Consider the following 11922-nt stretch of genomic DNA (forward strand, 5'->3'; position numbering starts at 1 on the left):
TTTGATAGCCTACTTATGACACAATGATCGTCCATTAAGATGGACAATCTTAATGGTTTTTATGGACTCGTCAAAGTATACAATAAGTAAAGATAGTTATAGTTTCTCAAATTGTTAACTAGTATAATTTGGAGGTTTGGATAGTCACAAAATAGTAAATTTTATCAAACTTTAGTTCCTTCGAATCAATCAATAAAATTTTTTTTAATGTAAAACTTTTATAATTGGGGTGAATCGTACTGTATCAATTACCTCAACACTAATTTTACTCTTTATTTGTAATCATAACTCTAGCTATAGAGAGTTTATATGGAAGAGTGAAGACTTAATTTTTCCAATATTTTTTAATTCTAAACTTGGCCTTGTTCTTATGTTAAGGAATAGAACTTTTGCATTCAATTGTCAAATCATTCTAGTAAAATACTAAAATCATGCTGTGCACATAAAATCAACATACGCACGATTATAGGAGAAAAAAAAAAGCAATATCGAAAAACAAGGATATAACTTATAAGCAGACCTATGGACTTATTCAGGGGAGAGAGAGCCAATGGCTTCACAAGTAGGATCCACAAGTTCGATTCTTCTAATTATAACCAACCTTCGGATCTATTTTTTGGTATGAGAAATGATTTTTTTTTTTGGTTTTGTTTTGTTTCCTTTCAGTTTTGGTTTAAAGGAACTAAATTTAGGAAAAACCACTTTTTAAAAAAAAAAAAAAACTCAAAGAGTGACTAATCACAACTCTAAAAAATTCCAATGATTGGTGACAACTCCATACATTCTCACCTCCACACACAAGCACAGGTAGCATAAGAAGTAGTGTAAGAGATGCACCCATGGCATCTCGGCGAGGGAGTGATCTATTTAATGGCAGGCTAACAGCATTCTTTCTCTGAGCATACCGATTTTATTTTGATTATACCTCAAATTTGTATATTGAAGTCATTCCCACACTTTATTTTTCTGGGCATCAAGATATGAGTTACATTTATATCAAGTCTTTAGGCTGCCTCAGATACACTCTGATGTCAATATTAAAGGAATACCTATTTCTTGATTTCTTCCATATGTAAATCCTTCATGGAAGGAGATCTCATCTTCTACTGCATAACACATGCGGGATTATGCCTTTAGCCATTGGATGAAGTTGTTGAAATTCTTTGAAGACTGACCATTATCTGCTATATTATTCATCAACATTTTCTTAAGCTCCAAAGATCTTGCTCTTATGCTTTCATCACCAAGTAGTTGATCCACCTTCCTCTTAACTTCTTCCCGCAATACAATTCCATTCTCATCTAGCTCAAATCCTAGTCCAACCTTCCAAACATCACAAATGTAGATCCGGTCAAGAAATTGGTCAGCAAAGTAAGGCCAGCACAAGAAAGGTACCCCATTGCTTACACCTTCTATCGAAGAATTCCAACCACAATGGCTAATAAAACAAGCAATGGCAGGGTGATTTAAGACCTTAGTTTGAGGTGCCCAACCTATGATCTTCCCACGAGTGCCTTGAAATTCTTTTGTATATGCATTTCTTGACTGATCGATGATATCCGGACGTACCACCCAGAGGAAAGGTCTATTGGTGAGCTCGAGACCAAGAGCTAACTCTTTGAATTGAGTTGGGTCAAAAACTGTAAAGCTACCAAAGGCAACATACACGACTGAGCAGGGTTGTTGCTGATCAAGCCAGTTTAGGCAAGAGTGATCTAGTTGCCAAAATTGTCCCACCGAATCTTCAGTGTGTTTGCTTGACATCAATGGACCAATCGGCAGAAGCTTTGGAGCCAAAGAAAATGTTACAGGCTCGAGTTCAGGAACTGTGTTGCAAAGCCACCAGTCTGCGAACTTCAAAGTTTGCATATATTGTTGGTTATATTTGAAGAGAATCTTCTGACAGGCTGAATCACCTATACGATACCAAGAAATATAAGCTGTGTCCATGGCAGGCATGCCTGGGAGTGGTTGAATCACCTGTTTTTGGGTTGGAATTCCTGCGATGCCAAACAAAGAATCAAGCACTACTCCCATTAATTGACTAACTGGATCATCATCACTACTAATTGTTCCAATGATATGTATTAGTATGACGAAATACCATATAACTTGGTAATGTTCTAATGTTAAGGTGGGGAATTCCCATTTCTTCCACAAACCAATTCTTGCCTTGATGAATTATCTTGTTTGCTTTGCCTATTACCAATGTGATTTGGGTTACGAGTTTGGCTTATGTATGGTAAAAGCTAAGAGGCATTAAGTAAAGACTTCGAAGTACGATTAAAATATAGTTCACAAGAAGTTGGGTACCGCTGTATGAGTTTTTGTTAAGAACCCCAATAGTTCTAATAACAACTCAGATAATAGTTCTCGAGGGAACTAGGCCCCAATGATACTTGCAAGGAAATCAAACTCTAAGCTGGTATCCCAATGAGAAAATTTTCTTTTGATAATTTGCTAGTTACAATAAGAGAGGGAGAATTTGAACTCTAATGCCTCCTTTAAAAGCATTAGGAAGTGTCATTTGAGCTACAAACTGCAAAGCTTTTAGCATCTCAATGAGAAATTGAGCAACATTATTAAACATGAACAGCTTACAATGGGAATTATTCCTTTACACTCGACCACATTGCCTTACATGGCTGTGATTGGTTAACAAGATTAGCTAACTAACATCCTCTGCCTAGCCAAAGTACAATTCATTAAGCATAGGGAGCTCAGCTAATAATGTACAGCACTATAAAACTTGTCCTAATTAATCTAACTATCGATGTACAAGTGTTTATGCCCAAGGTGGATATGGCTGTGGTAGATTGTACTAGAGTCTTGACAGTTTTGTTGAGCTGGGATGGAGGCATCTTATAAGAACTACTAATCTCATATTAAAATTCTTTGACCAAGATCAACCAATTTTATTGAATGAGTTCCAAAATTTTTGATGCCAACGTACTAAAAGAATCATGAGTCTTCATATAAATTCGTTATCTACACTAACTATCCATTTTTTCCCTTTTGATGTGGAGTAGAAAAATAGTATATGTAAACGTAGAATATCTCATATATGAAATGGATAATAAAACTACATATACATATATTGTACAAATAAATTATATTAGATACATTAAAGAACAATCCTAGCGAGTCAATTAAGTCTCAAATCTGTTAAATAACTCTAATATAAGTTCATTACTTCTAATCTCACCTAAAGGTGCAAACATAATAATCATAATCTTATTTGTGATAGCTAAATTGAGCTTAAGTTTGATTCTAGTCAATTTAAGATTTGAATAATATATTAAGGGTCTGTTTCAGATGCACTTATAAGTTAGCTTATTTTTTATTTTTCCTACTATTTGTAGGTTTTACATGAGTCACCTACTTATTTTATTTAACTTTTACTTATTTTTTCTACTATTTGTGGGTTCCATAAAAGTCACCTATTTATTTTATTTGATTTTTATATTTTATCTACTATACTTTCAGTAAAAAGTTAGATAAACTGTTTCCAAATAGATACTAAATTTCTATATATATATAAAATAAATTTTCCTCTAAACTAGTTTGTCGAAAAATTCCCTCAACCTACTACGTGACATTTCAAAAGATTATTTACATATATTTTTAGTTATATTAACCACTTAATAGTTATGTAATTTATTTGAATGATTTAATGAATCACGTAGTTTAATACGATGGTTCAATTTCCTTGCTACCAGTTTTACCAACAGTAAATGCACTTATTCTTTGAACTAAATATATATGCATAAAAATGGGACCAAAAAAAAAAAAAATGCATACATATATATATATATATATATTTTTTTTTGAGAAAGATATATATATATATATGTACAATCTAATATAAAGATGGAATAGATCAATAATCTTACCATCAGAATCTATAATGCCATCATCAATCAAGCTTGGGATGCTGACTTGCAAGGCAAGAGAAGCTGCTGCAGCAAACCAGAAGACAGCTCCTTTAATTCCCATCTTATTGCCAACTTCAATGGCCCACCCCATACAAGCATCGGCCACTATACAACTGATCTTATCGTCACCATTTGAAGCATTGATATTGTTTATGAGCTCCTCAAGCTTCTCTGGCATGGTGTGTAACATAGCTTCACATAACTTGCCCAACTCATTTCGGTCATCCGCAGGACCCAATCCATCTGGGATAGACACCAAATTAATGTTTGAATCCACGAGGCTATCCAATGCACCCTCAACACGCTCGTGGATGTTTTCTGTGTTTACAAATGTGATTTTGAAACCATACTTCACTAATTTTCTGGACAAAAGCATCATGGGGTTCACATGGCCTTGTGCTGGAAATGGTATAACTAGAACATGCGCAGTGGCCATCTCTCTCTCTCTGCTAGCTAGTATTGCGTTTGTATCTGAGTCCACGAGAAGATAGACGATTAAGAGTATATGGACACTACTATTTCAGTAAAAGTCAACTTTATATTTCACATATATATATATATATATATATTTATATAGAGAGAGAGAGAGAGAGAGCGAGCGAGCATTATTGGTTTCACATATATATATTTATAGAGAGAGAGAGAGAGAGAGAGAGAGAGAGCGAGCATTATTGGTTTCAATTGATAATATCTTATTGATATATGTGGCCTACACACTATATCTCATGTAGCGGGGTGTATTCAATGCTTTTTTAATAAGATAATTTCATACCGCGTTGTTGCATGAGCTCGAGAGTCAAATTAGATTTTAATTGGCTCCAATATTTTGTTAAGAGTGGTTTTAGTGATCCTAGATTTTGATGACAAGTAATCTTATAATTGCCTTACAATTTGATGTGATATGTCTTTAGATTTTAAATGCTCATATTTCATGTTAAGTGCTTTTTTTATTTATCTTATTTTTATAATTATTCTACAATTTTGTATTCATTATATTTACATGAAACTCAATCATCTAAACTTGAATATATATGTAAATGTAATTCAAATTTATTATTCTTTTATGTAACACTATGAATGTTACATAATGCCCAAAAGGACTTCGACGAGAACTTCTCTGACCAGGCGATTCATTCAGAACGTCAAGTCATTCTATCTGATTTTTCAAACACTCCTCTACCTGGTGCATTCCACTTTTGGGGATGGGCTTCTCTATGTGAGAAACCCTCAAGGTGTCCCGACTTGTTCATACAGGAGTTTTACTCCAATATGCACGCCATCGATACTTCTGTGCCTCAGTTTACTATGGTACTCTGTGTTACACATATCGTAGTTACCCCAGATTTCATTTCAGAGGTACTACGCATCCCTAGGGTGGATCACTAGGATTACCCTAATCATGAGCATCTCTCTTCTATCTTTAGAGACGAGTTGGCCTCACTATTTTGTGAGAAGGCCATGTTGTGGGGAGGTTCCCTAAATTTCTCCACAACCAAGTTTGCCAAGGATCCAAGGATCCTTAATATGGTGATGACCTTTGTTCTCACTCCACGGTCACACTATAACACAATCACTGAGCCTCGTGCTTGTTTTCTTCTTTCTCTCATGGAGGATCTCTTTATAGATTTTCCATCATACATGATAGAGTCTATTATAGAGGTTTATTGAGACATAACTACACGTGATAAGCTCATCTTTCCTTCAGCTATCACACTTATCCTCACACACATGCATGTCACCTTTCTTCCCTCTTCTCTCTTCTATGTCATAGGTGCCATTAATAAGGAGTCTATCCAGAGGAGTGCAGCACAGTTGGCTACGAAGCGGCCTTGTGTGGAGACGATGGATGCAACCCCTACCCCTCGACCCACTTCTTCATCTACCCCTTCTTCCTCCTCTAGGGCAGATGTCTCTCATGTTGACATCATGGATCAGCTTCAGCACATGGGTGCTAATTTTGGTAGTCATCTCGACCATCTGTCTGATGAGATGTATCAAATAAACACTAGAATCAGTTGCATCACTCGCCGCTAGTCTCGCCTTGGTGGTTTTGTGCCCTCACCTTCACCTGAGCCTGCTAAGGAGTCCTTTTCTGGTGGAGATGATGATGATGATGATGATGATGGTTCTAGCTCTTCTAGTGATGATGAGATGACAACCTCTCAGTGATGTTTCCTTTGTCACTTGTGACAAAAAGGGGAAGTAGTTTTGTATATGAGAGTAGTCATTATGTTAGGGGGGGAGCTAGCATAGGATATACTAGATAGGGGGAGAGTGCTTTGAGGGATGTAGTGAGGTTTTAATGTATCTTTTCTCACTTCATGTACTGCGGTCTTGTGACCATTTTTACATACATTGTATTCTTCTTTCTATATATATGATGATGTATGTTTTTCACCTTATCTTTCATGTGTTGTTTCTTTTCTCTCTTTATACACCTGTTTCTTCTTTTATACAACTTGTCTATATTTCAAACTTGATGCCTTGATGAATCTTGTTTAAGTGTATTAGTTAAGATAAGTTGCAAGTCTACCATGCCATGATCTTTATTCTTGCAAAGTTTTTCAAGAGTTCGTAGTAGGGTTAGACTTATGTACTTTTGTAAGTTATGGGATAGTTGTGTTAGACTTATCTCGTAATTGTTGTTTGTGGTTTTGTCATAGATTACCAAATGGGGAGATTGTTAGGGTCATATTTTTTGTAATTGGCTAATCTTTTGATGAAATGCACTTTACTTGTAATTGGGTAAATCTAAGATAAGTTTAGTACTTTAAGAAACATGTTGTTCAAATCAAGTATTAAAGACACGAAGATTGATCCAAGAAACAAGTGAGGAAAAGCTGCTTATTGATTCTCGACAGATAGCTCGACAGATAGTCGCTATTGAGACTTAATTCGAAGCTCAATAGATAGTCGACACTAGCTCGATATATCAAGAATTACGATTTCAGAATTTTTAGATTTGAAATCCAGCACAAGCTTATGTGTATATGTAGGGTTTCTTTTCTCACAACCCTAGACATATATGAGGTTTATTTTAAAAGCCGTTATATACGGATATAGAGACCAAGTGCTTAATTTCTTTGTAAGAAGCTATTGCATTTGTACGCCTTTGGGTTTTATAACCAGGTGCTTCTTGATCTTCATTGTTGATGAAGTGAAGAACTTTGCAGCCAACAACAACCATTCAAGTTGCTGGAGTTAGTCATGTACTGGCATTCGTGCAAAGAAGTTAGTCACAAATTGGAGGTTTGTGCATTAAGGGAAAGAAGGCTACTATAAGATCAAGTCCAATTGGAAATTGGAGCGAAGGTTCAACTGTAGGTTAGTATTTCGGGATAGGCCAGGGTAGTTGGTAAGATTCCTTATACTTGTAACCGCTTGATTGTTGTTTAGTAGATTTTTGGGAGTGATGACTTTAAAATCACCCGGTAGAGTTTTTGCCTTGCAAGGTTTTCCCCATTTGTCAATAAATCACCTTGTCAAATTTACTTTTTGTTGTATTTAGTATTTTTGGTGATTTGTTGGTGCCTCCACAATTTACATGTAATTGAACGTAATTAATCAATTTGGGTAATTGAATTAATTAACCGGGGTCAAGCTATCTTAACCCAACAATCACCATTTGAAGCATTGATATTGTTTATGAGCTCCTCAAGCTTCTTTGGCATGGTGTGTAAGATAGTTTCACATAACTTGCCTAGGTCATTTCGGTCATCCTCAACACCCAATCCATTTGGGATAGACACCAAATTAATGTTTGAATCCACGAGGTTGTCCAATGCACCCATGACACGCTCGTGGATGAATTCTGTGTTCATAAATGTGATTTTGAAACCATACTTCACCATTTTTAGAAAAAAAGCATCATACGGTTCACATGGCCTTATCCTGGAAATGGTATAACTAGAACATGTGCAATGGCCATCTCTCTCTCTCTCTCTCTCTCTCTGTGTGTCTCTGCTAGCTAGTATTGCATTTGTGTCCGAGTCTACAAGAAGATAGACAATTAAAGAGTACATGAACACTACAAATTTAATACAAGTCAACTTTACATTTTGGCCTACACTGGATGACTAAGTTCTGCCATAGTTGAATTGACTTAGAGAGGGGTCTTGGGTTGAGTTCAATTTACACATGGTGTAACTTTAGTCAATGTTATACTACTCAATATTTTTTAATTGAATGCGAATTTTAACAAATCAACCATTGGATTATATTATTTTCGTGTATTCTTCATGCTTGCAAAATTTCAAAATAATTAAATATCAATAGTTATGTCATCAATTAATTGTTTAAATTCAGGTTTTTGTAGTATAATAATGCATAAAAAATGAGTTTCTGGGTTAAATGATAAATAACAATTGATTGACATGAATATTGGTATGCATGTTAAGAACATATAGAATATGTAATCTTTTTTTTTTTTTTTTTAAAAGAGTTTCAACCTATGGCGTTCACTTTTGATGATAACTTTTTATCATCAGACCAAGACACCAATCAGTTTTTGGTATAGACGGGGATTGAACTACAGATCTCTTATACAACCATTATAGACTTTACCAGTTGAGCTAACCGGAACCCACATATCGAATATGTAATCTAACTTTGAAAATTTTAAAATATAAATTCAATAACAAATTATTGGTTTCACATGGCCTGGAAATAATAAAAGTTACGTGGGTCATCTCTCTTTTTTCCTTATTCGTAGAAGATAGACAGCTATATGAATTTTTAAGCTAATATTTTTTTGATATGTGGGGCTGCACACTATATAAAACTTGATTGTAATGTCTCATGTAACGGCGTTGCGATACGCAACACTTTTTTAATATTCCATGCGTGTTCTCATTGAATCCCAAATCTATTTTTAATATCCCGGAACTTAGGAATATGTTTTCTATGAGTTTAAATTCTATCTGGATGTGGCATAAACCCCTTGGATTACACCACCAATAATACAACGCCACGTCAGCATTTAATAAAAAAATTATTTACAACTTTCTACACACACAATCCTATTTCAGAAATCAAAATCTCAAATTCTCTCCTTTCCATCATTCAAGTCTTCAAGAACAGAGAAGCCAGCCCCCTACCACCCATGCCACCATATGCCACCACAAGCCACAAAATTTGCTGCCGTTGTCATCGTCCTATCTACTATCCCACTCTCCACAAAAACATATGTTGTATATGGTTTGATTCAGATTTGAGGGTATGGGCTTTTTGTGGGTTTTAAGGATTTTCTGTAGCAATGGATTGGTGACTTGGTGGTTCATTGTGTGTGCACAAAAGATTGGGATGGTGAGTTTAGGGTTTGATGATATCCAAGACTTATGGTTTATTTAAAATGATTTGTACGATTTTTCAGTTGGATCACTTTTGAATTGCTCTATTTTAGGGGAAATTTAGGTGGGTTTATTGTATTTTTGTTGTATTTTGGGGGTTTTCATGAAATGGGTTTTGTAAATTTCATTATTGGTATATAAAATTGGTGTTCAAACTTCAAAGTTCCTTCTTGTGGAGTTCTTTAGGTTTCATTCCAACTTTTGAGATTACTGTGTGTTGGAAATTGATTGGGTATTGTTTACAAATTTAATTTAATGTTGGTTCAAATTTGTTGTAGAGAAAAGGAGAGAAGATTAGGTGGTGGTGAAGGCAGCAACTCTGGCATGTGTGTGGCGGGTTGCTGGATTGGTGTTTCTTGTGAGGAAGAGACGAGATTTTATTTTGACTTGGGTGGTGAAGGCAGCAATTTTGGCATGTGTGTGGTGGGTTGCTGGATTGGTGTTTCTTGTGAGGAAAAGATGAGATTTTATTTTGACTTGAATGATAGAAATTAGAAAGGAGGAGATGGATTTTGTTATGTGAAATGGCGTTTGTTTCTTGCAAGTTGTATTCAATTTTTTAATAATTGATGATGTGGCATAGTATTATTGGATGGCGTAAACCAAAGGGTTTCCGCCACATTCGGACACAATGTAAACTCTTTCATTAAATGAAACACTACTCAAGCTACGTCACCATTTGTATAAAGAAGTCTTCTTCTCTAGCTTTGTTCTTCTTCTCTACATTGCAAGTCTAAGATTCTATTACCTTAGATATTTTCTTGTTATCATGGTTGTATTCACAAAGGTATACACGATGGTATTCACGGCTGTAATTATGAAGATTATTAGGATAGCTGTTAAGTATTAGGGTGGCAATCCAAAGCTTATAGAATAATATTATAAAGCTCTATAAATAGAGCATGACCGTATTGTTTATGCTTTAGTGTTTTCCAACATAATTTCTTAGAGTTATTCAGATATTCCTCTCTATTTTTTCTTTGATGAAACTATACTGTTGGTTTTTTAAGTTTACCTTCTGTGCACTTTTGGTTTATGAAATTTCAAGTGAGTGCTATTGGTCCTTACAGTTTAAAATATGAGCGTTATTCGTCTCTCCGTTAACTTCCGTTAGTTTTTTTTTTTTTTTTGCCTATGTGTTTAATGGAACAATGACATGACATGTTTAACTGACATGGCAACCCTTTAATTATTAAAAAATTACACATAAGATATTCATAATTTACATGTTACAAACATCGTCGTCTATCCACTTTAAGAAACAGTGAGTCCTTCCTTCGCCATCACACACTGTCATTTTCTCTAAGCGATATTGTACTCCCCCGGTGACATCATCTTGTGAGCAGGAACAGATCCATGATTTTAAGTTAGAGGGGGCCAGAGTATAAGTCAAACTTGATCTTTGAGGCTTGTAATAAGTTCAATATTTTTAAGACCACATCCTTCTTACAAGTTGGACATATGTTCGTATCGTATCAGTTCAATACATCATGCCTATCCATTGGCAACTCCACCTCTAAGCTAGGGTGGTCATAGGACCACCCTGACTTGCAAAAAAAAAATGTATATATATTTGCCACAAAAAAAAAAAATTTATATACTACGCTAACCTATTGTGACCATCTTGATAACAATGTTGAACACTATTGAAAATCACAAGAATTTGAGTTCAAGAAAAATAAGAGTAATGATTCATCTACAATAATTTCACAATGATTTTACAACAAATCCTATGTAGTAAGCAGTTATTGATTCTAATTTGGGCCCAACACTAACATTAATTTTAAACCTACCAATAACAAGTTGTTGTATATACGTTTTTAGACCCTTTAAAACACAACCAGATTAACCTAGTTAATTAGCCAAGTGATTACTTAGTCAAATTATCAAATCTAGGTTAACACACATATATCATATTATTGTAAAGTATGGAAAATAAAGACCACAACAATATGATAACACAGGAAAACTAAACCGGTAAAAAACCTGGGGAGGATTTAACCTAGCTATCCTCAGGGTAAAAAGCAAATCCACTATGAAAGAATTGAAGTTTACACAATAGCGACTTAGACCACTAACATCCTATTGTTACCTCGAGTAGGAAACTTACTACCATGACCCCATGATAGCTCCGAGTCCACGAACTACTTCTTTCTTAGCCTTTGCAAAAACACAAACACCCACGTTTGTGACTTTGAGATCACACTCAAAGATTTAGCAACACAAACTCTCCTGTTTGTGACTCCAAGACCACCTTTGAAGGTTTAGATCATCAGCACCTTTGATGACTAGAGAAGGCAGCAACTTCTACAATACCGAATCTTGAGATTCTTCAAGGAATAACACTAGTAGAAGACATGAGAGAGCTTTTTGGGTACAAAACCCTAAATACCAAAGAGGCACGCTCTTCTCTCTCTAAAAAGCCTTATAAAAAGAAGTAGATTTGAAACCCTAATCCTTAATGGGCTTGAATTGCTGTTTGGGCTTAGTTAAAATTATGTAGATACGAATCTCGATCGGTCGAGCCTGTCTCTTGATCGGTCAAACCAGACTAATTATGAAATCTTCTTCCTGCAGGTTGTATGTTCTTGAATCTTGACTTGAATCACCTTGAGCATTGTCTAATAATACCTATAGAC

The 11922-nt window shown here is 35.2% G+C and overlaps 1 protein-coding gene across 1 annotated transcript; it reads right to left on the bottom strand.

Moving 5' to 3' along the window:
- Positions 1–864: 864 nt before the first annotated feature.
- Positions 865–4527, bottom strand: LOC126714444 (UDP-glycosyltransferase 83A1-like). Its single transcript, XM_050414597.1, has 2 exons — positions 3894–4527; positions 865–2000 (listed from the first exon to the last, which is right to left on the bottom strand). Exons 1-2 carry the CDS (start codon positions 4369–4371, stop codon positions 1126–1128), a joined length of 1353 nt encoding a protein of 450 aa, XP_050270554.1. The 5' UTR covers positions 4372–4527; the 3' UTR covers positions 865–1125.
- Positions 4528–11922: the final 7395 nt, after the last annotated feature.

This window comes from Quercus robur, chromosome 2, assembly GCF_932294415.1.
Source record: "Quercus robur chromosome 2, dhQueRobu3.1, whole genome shotgun sequence".
Taxonomy (NCBI): domain Eukaryota; kingdom Viridiplantae; phylum Streptophyta; class Magnoliopsida; order Fagales; family Fagaceae; genus Quercus; species Quercus robur.